The 25,125-nt window shown below is 42.3% G+C and overlaps 1 protein-coding gene across 4 annotated transcripts in view; it reads right to left on the bottom strand.

The window, feature by feature from the left end:
* Positions 1-1,626: 1,626 nt before the first annotated feature.
* Positions 1,627-25,125, bottom strand: part of CAPZB (capping actin protein of muscle Z-line subunit beta) — a 62,456-nt gene continuing 38,957 nt past the window's right edge. For 2 of the 4 annotated variants that reach the window (XM_050909406.1, XM_050909405.1), the window contains 6 exons: positions 15,825-15,966; positions 15,183-15,299; positions 7,142-7,207; positions 5,816-5,892; positions 4,426-4,538; positions 2,454-2,509 (listed from right to left, as the gene is read on the bottom strand). In XM_050909406.1, the coding sequence (XP_050765363.1) occupies positions 4,436-4,538; positions 5,816-5,892; positions 7,142-7,207; positions 15,183-15,299; positions 15,825-15,966 (505 nt within the window). In that variant the 3' untranslated portion in view covers positions 2,454-2,509; positions 4,426-4,435. Of the gene's footprint in view, positions 2,510-2,943; positions 3,068-4,425; positions 4,539-5,815; positions 5,893-7,141; positions 7,208-15,182; positions 15,300-15,824; positions 15,967-25,125 lie in introns of all 4 variants that reach the window. The other 2 variants (XR_007767594.1, XM_050909407.1) reach the window with 2 other exon arrangements.

Below are 25,125 nucleotides of genomic sequence, written 5' to 3'. Positions count from 1 at the left end.
GCTCTCGCTGAGGTTATCATCCCTCCGAGACTGTAACGCAGCCCTGTCCCCAAAAGAGCCGGCAATTTAAGATTTTGTAGAGGCAAGTGTTAAACCAGAAAAGGCACGGACCAGAAACAACTTGTCCCAAAGTGCTAAACGTAACTCGGTGGTAGGCTCGGGGCTGCAGCAGCCAAGCCGAAGCTGGAGGTTACTCCACAAACCATCAGGTTACGCTGCTTTGAGAAGAGGAATGAACTGCTGCTGGAGCTGCGTCGATCCTGCAGCTCGTACCTGTACGACCGCTCTGTGGAAAGGGCATATCCCTGCGCACAAGCAGTTAGGGTGTCTCTCTATACCCCAAACCTATACATTGAATTTATCTGAGATCAGACACTTCCATTTTTGGCTTGCATGCACAGAGGTGGCTTTGGAGAAGGAAAACAACCCCCCCCCGAAAACTTTCTCATGCGACAACTGGAAACAGGCGAGAGGAACTGCAAGTGTCCCCCTCTCCTGCGCTAACACGCTCCTTTCCAAGCTTCAAGAGTTCACGCAAACTTATCTCCAACTTCAAAAAAGGTTCTTCCTCGGACAGAACCAAGAGACACCGACAACAACAAAATCTTGACCTGTTCCCCTTGGGGATCCCGGGCAAGCACGTGTGCGCCTTTCCCCAGCCCGTGTCCCATCTGAGCTGCGTTACGGACCGGAGGCCCCCGGGTAAATACTCTGGCACGGGACCGTAATCGCCTGCAGATGTCTGGATGTGCAATAGGTCACATTGGAAAAGCAAAATTAGAGCGCGTTAATCAATATTAATGCCAACGGTCTCAATTTGCGTAGGTTCACCCAAAGGCCGCTTCCAACAGCCACGTGCAGGAAGCGCCCAGCAGGTATTTGCTTTCTCAGTTTCGCCAGGATTAAGAGTTTGTTGTAACCCAAGCACATCGAAGTAGGCAGCGGACCCGAAGCTGGGTAAGGCCCCCCTCACCCCCAAGGGTTTCGAGGCGGGGAGAAGTCTAGGTGAGGTTCACAAATCACACAGGGACCAAGCGGAGAAGGAGCTTTTGGGTGAGCATCGATGGTTGGAACCATCCACCTCAAACTGCCAAGTGAAGCGAAACACCTCTCCTCCGCGCACCGGAGTGTTTCAATACACAGGTTTCCCCCCCCCCAGACTATTTCTAACACACCCAGTAAAGCTGGACAAATCCTTCTCCTCTAAATACATCCGTTTCATGGTTGCTGGATGCCTGAAGCATCAAGCCCAGCAGCGGGATGCCAACATCCCGGTAGTACAGCAGGCTGATGAGTAACGCAGCTACGTAATGCTCCATGTGTGAAGAGCAGCCGTACATCACAGCCTCTTGAAAACACCCAAGTTTCAGCTAATCTGGATGTGAGAAAAAAAGAAAAAAAAGAAGAAAAAAAAAAAGCTTTCTTGCTTTCTGTGGCCGTACAATCCAGCGGCTGTTTGGGTTACTGACGTGCTTTGCCTTTGCCTTTGTTTTCGAGCACGCGGCTACCTACCGACAGCCAGAGCGACTGCTTCCAGTTGCTATCAAGGAAAGCGTTTTCAGCACAAACCCCAAGTAACACTGCAAGGAAGGAGAGAGAAATAAGGAGGACACCAACCGCACACACTGCTTCCTGGGATATTTTTTTTTATTTTTATTTCTTTGTTTTAGTCTTTTTTTTTCCTTTTTTTTCTTTTTTTTTTTTTTTTTTTTTTTAGTATGGAGGCTCAAGTATCAGATGTAGATTCAATTTAAGCTTTACAAAAAAAACAAAATCAAAACAAAAACCCCTTTTGCATTCCATAAAAATTGACAGAAAAGCGCCTTGGAACCAGGCTATAGAAGAGCAGAACTTTCAGCAGGTCTCCTAATCAACGTCTCCTTGCAAATCTGGTTTAGTCAGTATAGTACAACACCGAGGAACACCCTCTCTTCCCTCCCTCCCACCAGCCAGCCCCTGTGCCCAGCCCCCAAACATACGTGGAATAGATTTTTTTTTTCTTTTTTTTTTCCCAGTTCTTCCTCTTTCACACACCACAGTATTTAATAAATTTTTGTTTTACATTTTTTACACCAATGTAACAAAAGGCAGGAGGGGGTGGGGAGGAAAAGACAAACAATGATCCGTGGTTATGCATATAAATGGGGGAGGGTGGAAGAGGGGAGGGGGGAGGAAAAAAAAAATACATGGACTTCTACAGAAACGTAGCCTAAGGTCTCAATAGTAAAATGTGGTGCAAAGTAGGCCTCAGAGACTGAAAAAGTTTGTACAGCTTTATTCATGGGGAGAAGATGGCGTTGCATGGATAGTATTGAATGCAAATTGTGACGTGACGTAACAGAAAAGGGCAAGGGGGGGATGAGTTTTCTAAGAAAGGAATCTAACGAGTGCATGGCATGTCTTGTTAGCAGGAAGAGTATTTTAACTTTGCTGCTTTCTCTTCAAAGCCTCCACCAGGTCGTTTTTAAGAGCTTCTTGTTTTGATTTGTCTGCAAAAGTCTGCACAGACCTGTGGGGAAGAAGGAAACGCAAGTCAGAGGCGATGCATTCGAGAGGAGGCGTTTTTAACAGTTCTTCTGGCATGTGAGTCAATAGGAAGGAGAAGCACCTCAACCCAGGCTTAGAGGAAACAAAACTCAGCTTGCCTGTTTTAATACAGAAAGCAGAAGGCAAAGTGAACACTTCGGTGAGTATATCAAAGCAAAATTCACTCTAGCGAGGATGGCCCCAAAAGACACGCTTCCCCAGAAGTTCCGCTCAGCCTCCAGTTGTGGGAGGGAGATTCCCAATTTTTTTACGTTACAGATTGGAAAAAACCCCCGTGTACCACCAGCGAAGGGTGTTAGCGCTCTCGCTCTCCAAATGACCGTGACGGGAAGGCAGAGAAAATCCCAGCCTCTACCCACGAACGTGAAAAGGGCCGGGCTGGAGGAGCTCCTGAACCTTTTTGCAGACTGTTCACCCAGGGTCGAGCAGGCGCGTCAAAACTTCCCTCCAGCGTATTCACCAGTGGGAAAAGCGGCCAGAGCTGCTGTTCTCGAATTTGCTTTTCCACTTTGTACCTTACCTAGAGTAATTGGTGAATCAAAGCAGCCAAAGAACAGAGATACTGTCAGCAAGGTTACTGCAGGGGTTCCCTTTTGCTAAAGGTTTGGTTATAGAAGAAAAGCTACATCTTTTAGGAGTCATCTCGGCTCACTGCCCTGTAAGACAGTTGCGGAGGAACCTCCATTTTCAATGGTACAATAAGAAATTTCCACTTTTAAAAAAAGCCCTCTTAAATATGACCATTGATGGAATACTACTAACTAGACTTCTCGGGAGTTGCTACCACAGAGAAGTGGTTAGGATCCAGTTTGGTAGGATTTCTCCCCATATAAACCATATTTCACACCCTTTTCAGTACTCAAAGCTACCTTATTTTGCCTGGATGCTGTCTCCTGTAAACAAGGCTGCTCTTGTGTCAGTTATTTTCCTAACATTTTTATAACAGTATTTCCATTCTCTTGTCTCTGGAGACTTCCGCTGCTTTAATAAAAATATATACATTTTATATTTGCATTTGTCACAGGCTAAAGAAGTGGTTCTTGGCCATTATCAACAAATGGTGCATTTTCCCCTTCGTCAGCTTAACGGGTTTAAGACAACATCTGTAACTCATTATGAATTGGAGTGGAAGGTTAAACTGGCTCAGGGTTAGTCACTGCCGTGCGTCCTAGACATTCAGAGCTCCAGAGCAAATGAGAGCATATGAACAAATCCCTTTCGAGGCTGTGCAGAGCACAAGCAAGTGCAGGCTAGAAATGTTTCAGCAGAGCTTGAGCAGGACTGGATTTCAAGCTCCAAGGAAATTCAAGATACACCAGGCAAACAGGGGATGTGCATGTGGGGTGAGCTCACATTTACTCAGAAGTCATGGGAAGTTCCAGTTGGTTGGTTGGTTTTTTTTTCTCCCCCCAAAACTGCAAGACTTCCAAGATTTCATTCCTTTCTGCAGGGAGGACGCTAAGATTACAGGGAGTTTCTTCACTGGAGTGGTGTACCACAGCTGTAAAAAACTGATGGTGCACAAGGGACCGAGTCCCGGGGCTTTTGGATCGAATCAGTCCAAGCTAACACCGCTTTGGGTACGTGACCACGTGCTCCTTTCTTGCTCCCAAGCTAGAGTGCAAAGCGGTAAATCCTGCCACATTTCAGAGCGTGATATTTCAAACGGGGGGAAGGGGTGGAGTAACATTTAAAATAAAAATCACAGCATTTAGTTGGCCGTATTAAGAAATAACCCTTGGGTGAAACACGGATCAGATGTCGTTTATCAGTCTGCGGGAGTTAGGGGTTAGTTCTGGTCTCAGTTATCATGCAGAGGTCTTGGCCGGGTGAGTCCTGGTTTAGTGCTGGTTGTCACACCTCACAGGCAGGGGGTACCTGGATTGGTTTAGTTATCAGGCTGGATGTAGATCTGGCGCTGGGTCAACACTTGAGAAAGCTCCCTCTGCAACTGCTTATACTTTTGGTTGTCGGGGATAGCATCAATAGATCTACAGAGAGCAGTTTAGAAACGAGGGAAGTAAACAGGGAAAAGAACAGTCAGAAGAACTCAGTAACACAGAGCTGGTATTCTGGAAACCACCAGGAGCACACTCAGGAAGAATAAGTGTAAATACATAGGTTAGAAGAAACAGGAAAAAGGCTAGAGGAAAAGCCAAAGCCAGATGCTCTGTATGTTACCAGTTCTGAGCAGATCATCTCACCGATGCACAAAGTACCATGACTCAAACTGAGCAATGGGGAGACATAGGAAATAGACTCAATTACAAAAGCTTAAGGCAATGTTCACGAGGAAAAAGACTGCATTACATATTTCCTTTTAATGTTAATAAATGTTTCCTGGCTAAACCCCTCCACACCACAAATGAAAACAGAGGCCTGTTATGAAAGCTGGGGTTTGGAAAAAAACCCCAGAACAGCTGCTTTCTCAGATACTGTCGACTCCCTCTGCCCATGCTGTCAAGAAGGCAGCACAAATATTTAATTAGCACCATTATTCTATCTTCTTTCACATTTCAGTATGTGAGAGAACAGCAGTATACTTATTTGCGCCATTTGTTTATTCTACATTATCACACTGTGCTAAGAGGTCTATCCGCAGTTCAAAATCAAAAGATTTGGCATCACGGTTCTGTACTTTCCTCTACGAGCATGAGAACTACCAGCTAGGGATTTCTATGTGAAATTCCTGACCAGAAATGAGCAGGGGTTGAAAAGTACAGTACAGTTTCCCTGCAGAAAGGCACAGGGGGTTTATTCACTTAATCTGTTCTAGTACACTATATTTTGACCAGCGGTGTTGAGAGAAAGACAGAATTTAAAACAAAGTCTAAATACCGCAAACCACTGATGTCATGACTTAATTCTGGGACCAACTGACTGTTTTTAAGAATAGTAGAAAGAGAAGTCAGAATTTAAGTACAACTTTCAGGACTGCGAAGACTAAAACTCCTAATTAAAAACAATTCTGAAATACAAGCGTTGCTAATTGGGCTATTTTCTTCCTGGTGAGGTAAGAAGGGATTAAAACATTGCTTCAAATTTCTATAGTTACAAGGTAGAAGTGTTCCCTAAACTCCACACAACAAATAATGTTTCCAAAGCACAGTGAGGTCAATAATTAGGGACATGAAAAGACTTTGTGTGGGAAAGGGGAGTTCCAGCAAACAAAAGCAGACCAATGCTCGGCTGGGGACAGTACCACAGGCACTGCAGGGGAACGCAGGGAAGGGAAGGGGGTCCAATAGTCAGCTGGAGAGCCCCTTACCTCAGCCCATTAACGATGTCCTTTGTTTTTCCAAAATAAATCTCATTCAGTGTACTTCTGATTTTGTTTTCCATGTCCTAGAAAAAAAAGTAAGAAACCGGATCTTTAGTCACGTCAGCTGTTCTCAGGAATGGTGCACTGATACTCTTTTGTGCATCGTATGTGTTCATCTTGTCACAGCACGGTTCAACCCGGTGTATTCCTACTATTTAAATTCTCACAGAAGGCAGTGTGACCCTATCTCTTTGCTCTTATCAAAGAAATAAAGGCTTAGCTCTATTCCTGTCCTCTCCTCCCAAGGAATGACTCCAGGCTATGAGAAGCCTTTGTGGACCACAAGAGGGCAGTTTCTGTCCAGCTATCAATTCTTCTGCGTTTCGCTGCAGAAAAGGAAAATGCATTTCATCCCAACCTTACTCTGTAATTTCCTGGCCCTAAACGGACTGTAAGTGGCAAGTCAGTCATTCGGCGTAACCAACAGGTCAATAGTTTCGTGCTTATGGGTTACTTTGAATTTTTGAGCTGGCGACTCGCTCGTTAAAACTGCATGGCAAACAGTTTTGAGAAAGATCTTGTAAATAACCAGCATTTTTTTCATTAGGTCGCTTTCACTCAAGCCAAAAACTTAGAAAAGGGAACAAAAAAGAAGTACCTGCCTTCCTTTCATTTCCCAGTTCCTTTAAAAAATGCATTATAGTCTATTTTAGTTGAGAATTTCCTCCCCTCTTGCCAAAGTGGCTATGAAAATCAGGGAAATCAAGAACACCTTCATACAGGACAGTGCAATGAAACAGCAAACTAGCATTGCACCGAAGCCCTTCTGAGCGGCTAACGCAATCACATCCTTCACTCATCATGCTGAGCATACATGACTGACAGCTGCCATAAAATCAAATACTAAAACCAACTCCAGCAGATTTAATAAGCACTTGATACACACTGAACTTTCAGCTAAAGGGACAGTTCTATATAACACAACCTGACTTGAAATAATTCTGCCCGAAAGTGACTGCAGTGGCATGGGGGTAGGAAATTGTTAACTAGTTCTGAAGAAAGGACCACTTATTTTACAAGAAGGTTATTGCTGTAATGAGCAGGAGACAGACTGCAGAGTGGAGTTTTTGTATCTACAAACTGTTGGAAGACACGATAGGAGGAGTACTGAGCCATCAAACACTGAGCAACAACATTAGCACTATTAGACTTGATACAGTAACTTGTTTGTAAAGACAAAAGCAAGCGTACAGCAAATTCTTAGACACAGGACCAAATAAAGGCACAAGAATGTGCAGCAGGCTCAAGCTGTGGTGGCTTCACAGCACTTACCTCTACCAAGCGTCCGATATTGGCTATGTGTGGAGAGGAGTCGCTCACAGTCTCATCTTTCTCCATCTAGAAAGGAAAGACACAGATCCATTGGTAGCATGGAAACCTGACAGTAGGTAAATGACAGCTTTCCTTATCAAGAGAAGGGATGGAAGAAGTGGGTCTCAAAATCCTAGAGTAACTATTCTTTCAATATGCAAACAGACTAGTAACATACCGAGAAATTCCCAGAACTAGACAGGGGGTCACATGTTGATAACAGAAACGTAGCGTAATAAAAACCATGAATCAAAATAAAGCCCTGCTGTAGCTCCCTGGTGTAGACAGGCACTACAAAATTGTCATTCCCTACCTACTAAGGGGCTGCAGGAGATCTACGACAGTGAACACGTACCGCGACAACAAGCACAGCAGCACAGCATGCGGACATGAAAACAAGGTTGTTGCTGATGAGATGCACACAAGGATGGTGCTGTCAGTTGAACAGCTGTGAACTATCCCTGCAAAAACAGCTGCTTCTTTTCATCTTCATCTCAAACACTACTTCCAACCACACATGGGACACACTCCCCATTTTCAGGATCTCCTGGCAGACACCTTAGGCATTCTACCTTCCAGTAGAGAGGGAAGGTGCAGAGAATACAAAAACCACAACTACCTGCAAGACTGGTGATGATTTAAACTACTGTAATAATATGGAAAGAGAAATTTGACAGTTTGTAATTCTTTTTTCTTCTTCCTTTAGACCAAAAAGCTGAATCAACATTTACCTATTAGGGGAAAGGAGGTACAAAGCAGTAAGTATAGGGGGAAAGAAGCAGGCTACCTTTTGCAGTAGAAATTCAGAGTTAGACCAACTTAAGTGTATAATGATAGCATGCTCTTCATGTAGCATCTGAACAGGAGACGGGTACCTGAACTAGGCGAGATTTTTCATCACTAAGATCAAAAATTGGGAGCTGGTACTGCAGAGTGCAATACTTGCTTTATTTCATCTGACTTTGCCCCATATAATGTCCATCCAGAGGCCATGGCTGACCATCCATCATCTGTGCTAGGGAAAAGACTATCTTCCCCAGTTCTTGAGATGAAAATTCTGGCTAGACACAGCCAAGCTGTTGAACAATGAACATCAGACCCAGGAACCTCAACTGATACAAGATGTGCTGAGATGGCATGAAAACAAAACCGGGAGAAAAATGTAGTGGGAAGAACAGTCTTCAAAGGGTTTTACTAATCCCACTGAATTCTCTTATCCATCTGTTCATATCCCTCCCTCAGGGTAGAGTTTAAAAATCTGGGCCAGCTACAGGTTTCTTCTAATAAGCCAAGTCTCTAACAGGCTTGGGGAAGCATGTAATTTAGTTGGAACCCTGAAGACAAAAGATAACCTAGAAGAGGGGGAGAAAGAACAAGGACGTTTAATTTTTCCTTTAGATTACAGTCAGATTGTTTACACGTAATGGAGACATGCTGCCCGGAGAACGGATCCAGTTGCAGTAGAGGGAGAATATAAATCTGAACTATTCAAACACACATATACATGTTACGGTGAGTTTGGGAACTATCAGCAAATTGACCAAATCTGGGGCAGCCGGGGAGTTGGCAGTGGGTCATTTACTTCCACAGGCTCCCCACTGCGTCTCCTCCACACCTGGACAAGGCCGAGCTCATTGGTAAGCAGCAGAACGTGAAAATAGAATTATTTTTTTGCAAAACGTATATTATTACATCTCCATAAAAACTGCTGCCAGAAGGAAAACATTTTTATACGCTATAGAAGCCCAGATGTTACAAGAGGCTGTTTTAATGGAGTTCAGAGTCAGTAAGCAGCCATGTTATACAAACAGCAGAGTTGTTGGGATTTTTAAAGGTTCCTTCCGGTGGCTGTTACTGCACGGACCTAAGCAGAAAGCCTATAGCTGCTTAAATAAAGGGGTTAGTTTGCTTTAAGGGGAAATTCCATTCTGTAAGTTGATGTTAACAAGCAGCTCATCTTCCCACTGTCACTCCCCATCTGCTGTTGAGCTCAGCCAAAAACCTAACGCTCCAGAATGAGCCAAGTCCAATCTACATGGCTCAGTCGCTCCTCTCCCGTTCGAGAGATACGCTGCTTGGCTTCCTTGCCTCATTTCCCCAGCCATCTGCTGCAAGTCTGACTCAGAGGGAAACTCACTCTTCTGGGTGTATTAAGCTCTCGATGGCTGGCTGGTCACTTCGGACGTTTCCTGCGTGGAATATAGCAGCTGTTTGGGCTTTCTGTAAATGTTATTTGGAGGAAGAGTTAATACGAAGAGAGAAATTTAAGTTGGAGAAACGCTTTGGTTCATCATGAAAGCGTCTAAAAATACTAGAAAGATAAGAAGGAAACTCATCCACCATTTTGCTCTGAAGAACTGACGACAACATCCACAGCTGCTCTGGCCACAGAGCAACGTGATAATCTCTTTAATGAAACACAAACAGACCAATGCGAGCCAAAGGCTCCCAAGCCACAGGCAGTGGGCAGACTGAAGTCTCCAGGTGGAAAATATGTGGAATTATTTGGATATCAGTGAGGCAAAATTTGGCCTCTCTCTCCAAGGCTTATTTCAAACTGTAACGAGATAAATGAAGGCTGTGAGCTCTACAGAGCTTGCAGCTTTGTAGAAATCAGCTGAGAACTGACCTCATCCTTTCATGGCCTTCACGTATATTTACTCTAACCAGTGTAACCCAAGATATCCCATATCCTTTACCAAACTGTACATTCAAAACCATGAGCAAATCTGGGGATGCTACATCAGCTCTCTATGCCACTAGTCCATACGTGCTCAACTCTTCTTTTTCGAAACCAGCTATTATTTAACTGAACCACTGTAAAATCCATATGTTCATGTGAAGCAGAAATAATTTCCCGGACAATTACTGCTCAGTACATCTCTGCCATCCTCTGCACTCCAAAATACTACTCGGTTAGCAATTAAAGAGACAGTGCCTCCAGGAAACTGGACAACTGCTGAGGGGGAGCTTAAGGATCGTGACAGCTACAGCTTGAAGATCCCTCTGGTGCAAAAACACTCCCCAATGCCCCGCTTAATGCTACAACATCTGGAAGTCGGTGGGATAGGCCTTTACATGAAAGCTCAACTTGATGAAAATATATGACTCTCCTAATTGCAGAGCACAAGCCTCAGAGGATTTACCTATTATGATAAATGGCGGAATGTCTCTGCTGGTGTTTTATTGAGCAGTAATATATCACAGGGCACATCTTCCTGAACGCAGGGAATGCTCAGTTTGCAACAGACCAGCCTTCATCCAGCTCTAGCAAAATGTTCCACCTTCGCTAGAGAGTATTTCAAGTATGAAAATCAACGCACATCTGTGCTGCTTTAATCTGAAATCCCAGGCTTCACTTCCCCTACAACTTTATATCCACCCCTTCCCACACCTCCTTACATAAATAAACTTCTTTCTCAGCAAACTTGCACTTCCTCACAATGTTCATCCTGGCTTAGGAAACACACACAGGTTCTTTGTGTGCAACGAGATCTCAGAAAGGCACCTGTTAGTCTTGCTTTTAAGGAGGGGGCTCCAGAAATCTGTCCAACAAAGCGCAGTTTTGACTGTTGGCCAGAAAACGGGAAGGCTACATCTACTTTGCATAAAATGAAACAGGATCATACAGCTGCTCTTACCTTAAATAAAAGTGCAGCCTAACGAAACCTCAAAATTCAGCCAAAGCAATACAGTGCCGTGGCAAACGACCCAAGTAATTCCTATGTACACAAAGAGGATGGGACCCTAACGTCCATCAGAGAGGAAATCATCTGCCAAGCATCTGGCTTGAAGCAGGAGTTACCTGCGGTCGTTGGAGAGCGTGCAAGGTAATTGAAAAGCTGCTGGCATTTTTCATTTCCCTGCAAGCATTGCTCCCTTTGTTGTAAATTGAAGGTAGCGTGCCCTGTCCTTTCCTCTCAGACGTACAGCACTTCAATCCGTGGCCCCTCATCAAGGCAGGCAGTATATAACATGCCAGTCCCTCCTTCCCTATCCAAATGCCAGCCTCAGCCCTTGTATTGACTGAAGCCCGCCAGTGCCGGACGTGAGCTGGGAGTTACTTCCTCCACCCTGGCCTGTGGTGCTTCAACTCCGAGCTCTCCTGAGTTGCATCCAGGCTCGTCTCCAGAACAGACTGTCTGGAAGAGCACCCTTGTTTAGGCAACCGTAAAAAACAGAAGTTCTCTACCTGATATTGCTTGCCTCTTGGGGGAGGACGATAGCAAGGGAAAAAAAGGAAAAAATCAGCTTTCTCCTTCCGGTTCCACCAAAAAGTTCTTCTATAAAGTCCTCTGGAGTCAAAACAGAGATGGCTACGTACAGCGTGTCAGTATTTATGTATAACAACATAGACTGCTAAAGGTTAGAACAAAACCTTCACTAGGCAAAAAGACAAGTGGTCTTCCATACAAAACGACTGCTTCAACAATGATCTAATGAAGTGTCCAATGTGAAGATGTCACTTAAGCTTTAATTCTCCCTAAGTTTTCAGACCAAAATTATGATCTATGGATCCTACGTGCATGGAGCTGGCTAAGAATTTCTCTCATCCTCTCAAGATAAAAGTTTATACATGCACATATACAAATCAATTATGCGTATACAGAAATTATGTAAAGAAATATATATCACAATACGTATGTTTTTGTGTTGTACACTTGTGTGTGTATATACACACATTCCTCTATTGGATCAGGACAGAATCTGAACTCCTACATTTTAAACAAAACCAAAATCCAAAACTCCGTTAAGAACATTTCACATGACGTTTTATTTCTATTAGTCTATAACTCCAGCTCTTTAAAAGAAGCTTCCATAATTCAACTGATAAAGCAAAAGCCTGAACTTCTCACTTTGAAAACCACCAGGTAAAGTAAATTAAAGCTACACGAAGGAGATTTTCAACTTCCCAAAACAGGCCGACTCCTCCGTCTACCATGTCTCTCCCTCTCTTTCCTTATTCTGTCCATTTACAAATGTAAAATGCTTGTACAGTTACTTTCCCCTTATAAACAGAGACAACTCCTGTTGTAGCACAATGAAAACTGCATTGGGAAAAATCACTGAAAAGTAGTAGTTCAATGAATTGGAAGAGATATGTCAATTTTCAGTGTATGACACTAAAGTAGACATAGGCTAGGGACATGACCTCTAAGTAGTATCTACCCAGGACGTAACATCACATGGCCCCGAGCCACGTGTAAGAATACTCAAATACATGGTGTCCTGGAGAGAGAGAGAGAGAAAAAAAAACTACTGTTACAAATTCAGTGCAACATTTAGGAATAGCCTAAGTGGGAGCCCCAGACAAGAGTCTGGGGATATTCAAGAAATGCAGAGACAAGTTTTTCCAAATAGTCTTGACAAAGGCAACAAAAACCCCCGTGTTTGTGTCTGATGCAGGGCAACAATATTTCACCAATAGGAAATGACAGCAGAGGACAGCTATTTCCAGACTCTTACTTCTAGATCCAAGTTCAGCTCTACCACGCTACCCATGTTGTCCATTCACAGAAGAACAAACAGGACTGCTTGATTACTTGCACCGAGTGTAATCTGCAGACATTAGGAAGGGGAATTACTGAGCAAGTGTTTCCATATGAAGTTGCAAAGGCTCCCCATAGCATTTCAATGCGAGACATGCCCAGCTCTTCGTCGCTGCCAGAGGTGGTGAATTAGGAGGCATTACATTAGCTGTTCCTTTGCGCCTGCTCCTGGCCACCAAGTTAATCATTCCAGTCATCACTCGAAAAATACCTGATTTGCAGCTACGAGGCAAAACGGGTTTCAAAGTAACGGCTCTCAACAGACTTCCTTTTCAAAGCATTGAAAGGTTCATTCTGCCATCAGTTTATAAGCCAGGATATTACAAAGCTTGTGAACACTTCAAAAGCTTCCACTGAAACACAAGGACATCTGCTATTCACATTGTGGGATCAAAGATGGTCAAGCAGCTTAAATGTTGAGTTGACCAAAACCATGTATAATTTACCATGGACAAAATTATTTCAAAATTATGGTTAGGACATCAGATTACTGATATTGTCAAGGTAAAACTGTAACATACCACTCGAGAGAGAACTAAAACCTACTTTCGGTGCCTAAGTTTGCTGCAGACTGTATAAAAAGCCTACCAAAAAGTAAAAATAAAGCCTGCTGTCCTTAGGTGATGTGGCAAACTGGATTTACAGCAAAGTAAAAGCCTTGCACTCAGGAGTTTAGTCCAGCTACAGCTAAATAAGCGGCTCAGGACAAACAGCTCCTCCTCACGTAGCATACCTCAAGGCAGCATGAAGATTTTCGTTTTCTGCCACGGATTCTGACGAAGCCTGTCCCATTAAGCCTACTATGGCATCTGCGAACAGAAAATCTCCGGCCCAAAGCTAAATTCTGAAACTCGAGTTTCCATTGTTTGTGCAGAAGCAGTGCATCATTACCCCAGTGGCTTTTTTATGGTTACTTACATTGGAAGCAGGCCCCTGCTTTAATGCATCACATATGAATTAAATGATCTGCTGTTAAAATGATGACAGAAGCATGAATCTCCCCACTAAAGCTTAGAGAGCGAAAGTCAAACTAAACAAGGCCTAGCACTTCAGGCCAAGGTGTACTGAGGACACCCATTCTCAACAGACTCTTGTTTTCCTTGGCACAGCTCTCGCGTACCGTAAGGCCACGGCCAGAGTCAAGCCCTTGGCCTCCACTTCACAGCTATGATTTAAAGTATTAGAAAGGCCTGTGATTAAATATTTGTCCGGGTCACCGTAACTCGGGTATAATTACGGCAAACATTTTAAAAGAGCACACAATGCTCAAAACTGTCTCCAGATGCCTCCCCCTCCCAGCTTTTCCATCAGCTTCTTCTGTAAATCAACAACGTGGAAAGAAAAATCACCTAGGTCTAGGGCAAGCTTCTGCGACTGCAATACTAACAGAATTTCAGTTCCTCTCTGCAATCACAGATCCTTCTTTCCTTCGCCTGGCTCAAACCTGTACAAAAACATGAACTGTTTAACAGAGTCTGCATTGTCCTTTGTATCGAAAGCAACAGTCTGCCCTGGGAAGTCTCATAAAGGAGTTTTAGCCACTGCCAATCTCACTAGTCACTCATGACCATACAATATGCCTCCTGTCCTCCAGAGTTTATTACTCTGCTCGAGTCACTGATTCCACAGTCCAGATCTTAAGCAACCGCAATTCATCAGCAGCATGAAGTAGGAAGTTGGCAACCTTTGGCAGGTGGCTGGGGCAGAAGCACCTTTACCCAGTGAAGTCAAGTCCGGCAGATCCTGCCTGTCAGAAACTAAGACAGCAGCACTGCCTGAACAGTCATCAGTCTGGCACCTTCCTTGCAAAGAAACGGCTCTCTCAAGAGGAAATCAAAGTAATTAACAATGGAACAAATCCCCCAAATGTTTAGAAAGGATTATTTTTTTTTATTTTTTTTTTTTTTTTAAATCAGTGTCCTGGTACTGCAAGAGGAAAATACTAAAGAAGGATACTAAAAGATAACTGATGTCTTTAAGAACAGAACAATCCTATAGTCAATGCAAAATACCAGTTTCTTCATGGTGGCCTAGCTGGCTTTTAAAAGAGACATAACAAAAGAGGTCATCTTGTATTTTCATAATCCTATTGGAATCTTCCAGTAAGAAAGTGGGCAAATCTTACAGATAAAAATATGTCTGGGTAACACATATGGAAGTATAAAAATTTAGGAATACCAAAAGACAAACTACGACTTAAACTCCTACTGCATGTTTTATATTTTTAATCGAAGGCTATACTGCCATCAAGCAAAGTTCAAGGGGCTTCCTGGTAATTACACGCTCATGCATTAACTGTTTCACTGGGCTGCATACGCAGCAGGAGAATAGATGTTTATACAACACCTCACAAAAATCAACTTTTTGTGCCTGACTGGGGCTACTGGGTATACAAATAAGGAAAGGCATGCCTTGGGTCTGCAGCGTACACTCGTGCCAATATACAGACATACCTGTCTGGTAAGGCTCCCTCCAAGGTTCATGGTACCAGAACCAGTTTTATTAGTCTGCAGCCACAGCATCACTGTGGAGGTCAGCTTGTAATGAGCAGTACGACCACTGGATTTCTCCTAGAAGTGGAAGGATAACAAAAAGGGATAGAGACAAAAGGTTAAAATCCCTCCAAAAACTAAATGGTGGCTGGCCCGGAAGACCCCACAAGCGACAGGACAGATCCGTATTACTCCACTCACATAGCACAGTCTGCTTCTTAAACACAATTGTAAGTGTGCACATTCCCCTAATTTTCCGAAGCAAATCTAGTTGGAGCAATTTAACCTCTTATTACCTTGTTTTTATTACCTAATTAGTGATATTTATCTGTAGAACTTTATGTTAAAAAAAAAAAAAATCTCAGGATCACATGCACAGAAAGTAACATACTTTCAATTCTTCTGGGATTTTTTTTTATTACAGCCCTGACTTATCTCTATCCAAATGGCTTCAGGGAATTTTCAAAAATTAACAGGGGAAAGAAGTTTACAGCCCCTAACACAATATTGCATTGTTCAGTGGAACACCTGTGCTCGTTAATTGTCTGGAATTAACTGGGTTTTGTTTTCACTTGGGTATATCAGCTGCCCCAGAGGCTGTACCTGAACCTCCACCACGTGGATGGAATCCCAGCATCCCTTAATCTTCTTTGATCCATCTCCAGCTTTCTTAATGAGGATCACCCCGGCAAAACCATGATCCAGATCCCAGAGGTAGACAGAGGAGACTCCACCTTCAAAATACCTGCAGGATGCAATCCAACAGGCATGTTAAAAGTAAGCAGGATCCAAGCCAGAGTCAGATATCAATAATCATCTTAAATAAGCAGAATCTCTATATCCTAATAAAGATTTTTTTTTCTTTTAAGACGGCACACTTTCACCAGTTATATACCTAGAAACACAGCAGTTTAAATCGTTTTATAATACAGAGACTTTAATTACAAAAAACCTCTACATTTCTCTGAAGGAGAATAAAAGTCTAGTGAGAAACAGAGCTAGTTACAGATTTCTACAGTACTTGAGCAAACAATTCCTCTGATTCCAATTAACTATAACAGCTGGTAAAAGCACAAGCTACAAAGTAGGCTGAGAGTAAGGCTTTATTTTAGTTTGATCTCCCCCCGCCCCTTCTCGCGCTATTGGGAAGGTCTGGAAGTTCTTTACAACAAAGTCTGCTAATTAAGACAAAAGGGAGCAAGTAAGTAGCTTTATGCTGCTGTCTCTAAAGTTTGTGTGAAGCTGACTTACCAATTTATTACAAATAGAGCTGAACTGAAACCAAGGTTCTTAGAAATGAAGGGATGCTGTTGAGGTTTACATATTATCCCAGCGTCACGTACGGTATACAATAGAAAGGAAGCTAGACTACCTAAATCTCAGGTTTCTGGTAGCAAAAAGTACACTCTCGGAAAACTAACAAAGCAATGACATCTTCAGAACCCTACTCCTTTATAACACTAGTGCTAGGCTCCTTATGTGCCAGATGGAACACGCACTTTAAAATAACGGTAAACAACCCAACGCTATAGGAAGAAAGATGCACAAGAAGCAATTTTGGCTTCTAGAAAACTGAAACTGTAACCCACAGCATTTTATGAACTGTTTCCATTCTCAAGTTACCAAACAGCCATAAGGAGAATCAAGCAAAAGGGAATACTCTTTCATGGCGCACAACTCTTAGATCTCAGCGATGAACTCATGCTGCACAGAATCACCATCTCCTGCAAAGAACTAAGGAAAGCAGGAGAGGCAACTTCAGCTGAGCCAGAAGATCAACGACAAGACATTTTAGCAGTCAGACATTTCTACTCTCTTCTGAGCACCTCCTGCCATTCTGCAAGTACATACATAAAGCAGACAAAACACCTGAGAGTTCATTGTCTGGAGGAGAGCAAAAGCTCATCATCCAAAGACATGAGGAGCTGCTATGATTGACAGTTCCCAGCAGCTAAGCTGAGAGTCAGTCACGCAGATTAAACCGTTCTATGTTCCTGCCTCTTACTGTCATGAGCGAGACGATCCCATAGATCTGCAAGTGACTGCGTGTTTCTCCTCTTCTGCAAGAAAGGAAAGTATCACTCATTGCCAACACGAAGAACTTGTTGAAGCCTCCCACCTTCACGCTCCCTTCCTTTCTAAACATGAGCCTAACAGTTGTTAGTGGCACTTAAGATTCGATTTACTGTACATTTTGGACTTTATGTATTAGCTTGAAGTACTGTAGATTCAAGACCACTAACCCATCCTTTCTACAAGTCAGGAGAAAAGATATTGGGAAGTTAATGCAAATAACATAGGTAACTTTCAACATATTCTCTGCACTTACAGATCAGTCCAGTATGTTGTTTCAAGAAGGCAGTCTCATCAAAAGAGCTCCAATTCTTTTTAATTGCATGCATCCAAGTCTGTATCAAAAATAATGCTGACCCCAGGAGGGGTATACGACTTCATATTAACTCACCACATCATTTTATTTTTAATGGGTGACTACTGCTACGCATCACCAACATTAGTCTGGGCATTAAGTAACCAACATACACAGCACCGTCCTATGACATTTGTCAAGCCACTGATAATACACTGTTAAAAAAGGAAAGCCCTTTGCTCCACAGGCACACTAAAGCCAGACTTCCAGCAGGCAATTTAAACCTAACAAACCAACAAACACCCTTTTTATATCCCCTGGGGAATTCACAAATGGATTTTGGTTAATGCAGTTAATGGGAATTTCAGTCCCGCTGCAAACCTCACTTCCAATCTAAGTGACCCTTCCTTTGACAAAAGGGCAGCGTGAATCAAAGGCCAGAGAGCAGAAGCTGTTGTCCATTTCCAGACCAAGTTTGCTTAAAAAAATATTCATATATAGAATAAGTGAATTCACTCAAAATGAACTGGCAGCCACTGAGAATATTACAGTGTGTACAGACAGTTTCCCCATTACCCACTTTATGAGCTTGCTATGAGCACGAAACGTTAATTAAGAGAGGGACCGAAACAAGGTTTTTGGAAATTTATTCTTACCTACTGTACTTTGATCCTAATGACATGAAACAGGAAAAAAATAATTTTTATGTGGTTCACCTTTATGAGATTTTACATAAAGGCTTTTGTGGGTATTTTAAGAATGTGCTAAAATGTTGTCTGAAACCACATAAAACCATCTGAAGAACCTCCCGCCAGAACTAACAGCACACACATGGAAACGCTTTAACTTGCCTTTGTATATTTAATGAATCAAATATAGTATTAATATTGTTTTAAATACCAACATGCTATTTCAATAAAGTTGCTTTGCCATAGCCAGATCCAGTATCTTGAGACTCAAACAACAATGCCAGCGATTGAACCGTTATGAATCCAAGGCACGCCGGGATATATATTAGCCAAATCTCCTCTGTGCTTCAGCAATATATAATCACTTCAAAAATTCACTCCTTCATGGGGAGAAAATATCTATCATTGATCACTACATTAGATTTCACCTTTCCTCACGCAGCAACTAAAATGCACTGAAGTGGGATTTCTGAAGACTATCTAAACCCAGGAAAGCCATGTTTGGAGAGGGGAACATTCCTTGAAACCTGTTTTCTTCAAGAAAAATAAAGAAGTGCTACAGGTTAATTGGCTGCTACATAATAGAAAACTGGATGACAGACAGATTGGTAGGAATTTAAATCTACATTCATGAAACTTGGATTTGCTGCAAGAAGGCTGGACTACCTCCAAGAAGCCCCTTCACCACAGATTATAAAGCAGCACTTATTAAAATCCAAGCAGGAGAGGTAACCAGCTTGTAAAAGGTTTCTGGAAGGCATAAGCTGATATCTTCTCTGTTAAAGAAAAGGATGGGCAAAGTAGAGCACAGGCCATCAAAGTTACATGCAGCAGTTGCAGCAAAACACTTTGAAAGCACTACATCGCTCCTGGATCGAACATAATTTTCCTTGATCGCCCGTTCTGGACACCCCTGCTCGTGGTACGTTATCCTCCCGCGCAACAGCAGTCGTAAAAGGCAATCTGTCTTCTTTAGAAGCTCGAGTCCTCTCCCAAAGCATCCAAGGCCCAGCACAAAGCAATTAACAGATGCTTTTGAGATGTACAAGAGGTCTGACGTAGAAGGAAAACTCCAATTCGTATTGGGGTACCTCAGAAACGTCCCCAAAGGATAAACCATTTTCAAAGGACAGCAATTCAAAGCAAAGCAATCGCTTCTCTTCTGCTAAAGGACACGATCTCTCCAGGATGTACTCTGGGTTTACCTATGGACAAAAGTTTGTTATAAAACAATGAAAGAACATAGTCTTATGGTTGTCATGTCCCTTTATTAACAACTAAAACACTACCAAATGGTATCACAGAATCACAGAATGGTTTGGGTTGGAAGGGACCTTAAAAGATCATCTAGTCCAAACGATATCCCTGTCCTCTCCGAGACAGCCAGCGTTCTTCCATCTCTGGTAAAATCGCTTTTTATGAAGTTGCCCAGGAAGGTGACTAAAAGGCTTAAGGCCCAATGTAATCATTCATTCTCTTTACAAAATTCAGAATAGCATTTCACTCAAAATCAATTCTAGTTTTAATGTCATGATCAAACACTTAAGTTTTATATCCGTTACTCATCAACCACAGAACTCCTGGAAAAAGCTGTTTTAGACAAAAAATGTCACACTTAAGACTGACCTACTTTACGAATGCAAGAATAAAAGAAAATATTTAAGCTAAAAGTGATCCAAAGCTTTATGAAGTGTTTGAAGTTTAAGCGGGTGGAGACACAGGATGGAAACTTGTTTAAGGAACTCAAGCTGTATCCATGAAATAGAGAGACTGTGGCCAGAACAAAGCTGTAACTTCAAGAGGGATGTGACAGGGGAGGAAATCCCCTAGCTTCCAGCATAGACCTCAAGAAAGGAGGACAGATTAATCACTTTGTTTTACTACTAAAGGACAGATCAGAAAAAGCACCGTAACTTTCCTGATAGCTTTCTACTTCTCACAAGCCTTGCAAATGAATGCTGGACCCTATATTGAGAAAATGAGTTTCCACCACACAGCAATAAAAACAAGCTATGACTTTCAATTACACTTCAGAACCAAATCACTCATCCATAAAAACACTTGTGTATTTTCCAGTAAGTAACTGAGCACCAGAGACAAAAACCCACCCCGTGTCTCTGGCTCGTGGCTCTCTCAGCACTAAGCCACAAAACCCTGATGCCAAAGTACCAATACCTGGAACCTCAGACTGGCTATGCAAACCTTCAAGAGAGTTGCGCAATGTTTCAAACTGGCTCGTTTAAAGCAGCAAAATATATTTTCTTTTCTTCCCCCTCAGGGTTGCATAGCTATTTCTTCCAGCTACAGAAGTTCAGCATAGAAAGGGAAATGTCTCCATCTATTTAGATCAGACTTCCAAGAAGCCTGTCATTTAAAAAACCTACCCCAAAGGAAAATATCAAACATTCAGCTACTAATGTTTTTACAAGTGTGACAATAACTAAAGTCACAACCTGAGAAGCTAGCGTCCATCAGCAACCCAAAAACATTACCTAAAAGACTAGGTGAGGAAGCAGACATTTCAACTATTATTAAAACAGATGACTGTAATGGCAAGTCACTTGGCACAATTTTCACCGAGTCCTTCCCCTATGCCTGCACCCTGTCATTTCAAACCAGCACATAAATAGCAACAGAAATATGAAGGAAGTGGCAAGTTTCAGCAACCCACCCTCCACCAAAGCCAAAACATTGCTAAGGTGTTCATTCAAATCACCTGCCATCTCATAGATCAAGTGGGGGGGGAAGTCTTCAGGACAGTATCAAGAGATCAGAGTCGTTACTAAATAATTTTGTTGCCTGTGTCCTCCATCCAGCTTTCTAGTAATGAGGCTCACGAGCCAGTTCTTTAATAAAAAGGACAGGCTGGTACCAGGAACTAACCAGGATGTAACACTTCTCCCACTGGCGTGAGTACAGATGATTTACAATTCCTCTCCCCCTCCTTCTTTGGTCCCAGGAGTGCAACTGTATAACACTTTCAGAATGTTACCTCAATACTTAAAATGAAGAAGGTACAATGTTTGTGTATTCAGACCAGCTGTTTTTCACCACAGTTTATGAACACAGCCCAAAGTATGCTTGTGGACTCTGTACAGGTATTTTACAGAAATTCCTTCCAGCATACACAGGTGCAAAAATCCCTCGAGCAAACATACCAATCTAGTTAGGTATGTGTAACTTCAATGCCAGTTGTACTTAAAAGCACACATCTGGACCATAGTGGGATGACTCAAACTGCTAAGCAGAGTTGTGAAGTGCAAGAACTCTGCAAGGAAGGAAAACACTATCCAAACAATAGGATCCTGAAGGTTAAAAGTCTCCCAGAACCTCCCATTTTGTGCTTTCTAGTACCTTTCACTATTTACAAAAAAACCCCACAACTATATTGCTCACATTTTCCTTACCATCCAGTTGCTCTTGGCAGATGGAAACTAATGACCAAATCCCTTTTGAGAAGTCACCTGGAAACAGTTCCATTAGCCACCTAATAAGCAAGACAATGGATCACTTTGTAACATGTCCAAACGCGTAACTGGTTCATTAACTACCAGGAAGTGCCGAACGCTTACAAATCTTTCGCCCGTACAAATCTTTCGCCTGTACCCATCCGTTCGACCAGCGTGCTCTGCAGAGACAGCCCACCGCTTCATCCACCGACAGTCTCACACGTTTTAGACTCTGCCAGCTATAATTCAAATATGGGTAGGAGGGGGAAAGACAGCAGCAGAAGTCTTCCGCGTCATGTCTTAAGTTTGCCAAAGTCTGCACAGACTACAGATCTCATGTGACACACTTCTTTCTTCAAATAGGCATTTATCAGATACGCTACAAGATGGCTATTATTTGTTAAGTTACTCTGTCTTCCATTTTCCATCATCAAAACACCGTACATTTGTGAGAGCACGAGGTAAATTTCTGTAAGTGCAAGCACAGCCATGTATTGTTAGAGATAATCAGTTCAAAAATTCCAGATCATAATAAACTGACATTTTAAAATTTAGTCTCTCTCCATTTTTGAAAGCACGTAAGTAATTTCTTACTAGGGATTTAAAACCTTCAGAGAGCAGTGTTTGAGGATAGCACTGCATCATCAGTGCTGACCTCCTAATACAAGCTTTCCTCTCCAGTGTTCAGATTTTATGTAATCACAGAGAACCGTGGGAACCCAAGGGAAAAACTCCTCCTCCGCCAAATATCTCAGATTCAGAAGATAAGAATGTAGTCTGTACAGAGCTGCTCCAAAATGAAGCACCCAAAGAAAAAAAAAAATCAGATGAAAAGCAACTAGTTCAGTTTTCACAGCATGACAGTATGCTTAATTTTTTTCCTCTCTTCTAAGTTTGCTCTAATCTGTGTAATATATATCAACAACTTCAATACTTACTCCGAGTTTTGAGCTGCCCGTGGGCGAGTTAAGGAAGGGACCCCAACACTGCTCTGTTTACTCTTACATCTAAACAATTTCCTTGGGAAAACATCATGGTTGTAATTTTAAAAGCACACGAACGTTAAAGCAGCGAGCATCTTGGCAGTTTAGGTCTGTCTTATGAGACTTCATCTCGTACTTATCAGTCTAACCCGGAGGCAAGAATCTCACAGATGACATAATCCTGATGTCACACCCTATTGTGCAAAACCCTAGCCAGCCGTGAGATGGAAAGTCAGGTTTCCTTAGTGCTAGGATGCATAACAAATGCATCTGGATTCAATCTGCAGGGCCCTTGCTGTGAAAACCACAGTAACTATCATGCCCAAGAGAAAGCCATCACAAAGGGCTAGTAACCATTAATGAGGAACAGTGAGCTAATGGCAATAAAGTCACTTCAAAGCTTTCCATGGGTTTTTAGTTTAGGCAAACTAGGTTTACATCTAAACACAGACAGAACGCTTATATAAAGAGCTCACAGCTGCCTAATCACTTTGTGAGTTGAAAGTTGCACTGCAGGCTGCAGGAATCGAAGCTCAGCGACTGCTCCCCCATGCACACCGACGGGTACGAGCACTGGCAGGCTGTGCTAAAACCAAAAACACTAATTACGCCTCTTACATCTGGCGCTCTCCTTTTATTTACTTGATGGAATCAGTGCTGTTCCGAGCACAAAATAAATCAAATTTGGTCAAACAGATAAACACAGCAATTGCTACAAACCTTGTGAGAAGTGCAAAGTATTTTCAAAATTGGAGAGGAATGAACTCCAGTCAGAAGATCTCATGGTCAATCAGACCAGGTAAAGGGACGTATCAGACCAGGTAAAGGGATGTACAAAGGCAGGGAAGGAGAAATTAGGTGACAAACTATAGCAGCACTCAGAAAGAGTTAAAGTCTAAGGGCAGCACTAATAGAGGTTTGCCATTTTTTCTTATCAAGACAAGTGAACGAAGGCTAGTATCAGAGGCAGTTCAAGCACGCAATCCAAAATAAACTAAAAATAAAAGGTAAAAACAGCTAAAAAGGGGAAAGCTATCCGGGTGCTTAGAGAACATTTGAACATGCTCGGTAGTAGAGACAATGGCACAGAGTTCAATGGCAACGAGCCACAGAATCAAAATGAGACATTCCTGAAGTTCAGCAAATCAGGGCTGTTCAATGAGATTAAACGCATTAATAAAAGCCAGCCCTGAGCAGTCTAAAAATTAAAGGGTAAGCTTGTCTGTTACTGGGACTTCGCTATGTACCTGACCAGCAGCCCCTTCAAGCTCTCTAGTAAAAGGCTCCTGAATCTACATATTCCTGAAGGCACATGCGTACAGGGAATTACTGTAGCCTTTCATCCTTCAGCCGAAAAGAGAAAGGTGATGGATGTTCAGTTTAGGTACTATCTATGCTGCAAAGAGTACTGCAAATGCTTGGTTGGCAGGGGTGCCATCCTCAGCACTGTTCACACCATCAAAAATTTGAGTGACTAACTCCATTTTGGACTGGATTCCAATCCAAAATTCAATAATAAAAGGATTACACACAACGAAGACATTTTAGAGGTCAATCCTCTCCCAGACCTCCTTCCGCTCCTACCAAATTCCTTGTCCAGAGCTCTAATACAACAAATTGAAAACGGATCAACATCAAAACACAGATAGAAGCAGAAGTTCAAAAGGCTTCATTGCTTACTCTGTTGAAGGAACTCAAAACCTTAATAAAAACATTTTCAGGAGCAGAATGATTAAGATGAGCATTTTATCTTTTTTTTTGTTTGTTTTTTAAAGTGGTTAAAAATCAAAAGCACCAATAAATCCAACTTAACCCAAGAAACAAAGTAAGGAATAGCTTTCTAAATGTATGTCAGCTTACTAAACTGGTCCAAAGTTGCCAAAACTCATCTTGTTTGTAGAAATATTCAGATCAGCAGCATCCTTCCCCAGGGAGGTCTATTTAATCACTTCAGAAATGATTTCTTCCAGACAACAAAGAACGATTAGATTACTTATTAAGGCACTGATTATCTCCAACCCAAAACAACGGAACACAGAATCTAAAATAGATAGATTTAACCAGATGCCCTGGTCCTCATTATGCTTTGATTTCAATCAATCGTACACACACGTCAAGCAAAGGGCAATAAATTACAACCATGTGTTTGAAGAAATTATCTTCACGATATTGGAAGTGGAGAGCCAAGGCTCTAACTGAATGGTGTAAGATATTAGACTTCCATCTGGGAATAATAACCTACTAACCTAATAACAAAAACATACCAGGGCATTAGCTTCAGGCACTGTCTGAGTTAAACCTGGCAGCAGGAGATCAAAACTAAACAGTTGTTTTTGGGGAAAGTGACATGCATTTTAGTAAAACAGATAACCAAGAAATATGCTTGTTGTTTAACATATATGATAGAGAGGGAAT

The sequence above is a fragment of the Gymnogyps californianus genome, chromosome 21 (assembly GCF_018139145.2).
Source record: "Gymnogyps californianus isolate 813 chromosome 21, ASM1813914v2, whole genome shotgun sequence".
NCBI lineage: Eukaryota > Metazoa > Chordata > Aves > Accipitriformes > Cathartidae > Gymnogyps > Gymnogyps californianus.
The sequence above is the reverse complement of the archived record's forward strand: the minus strand, read 5'-3'. Positions and strand labels throughout refer to the sequence as shown.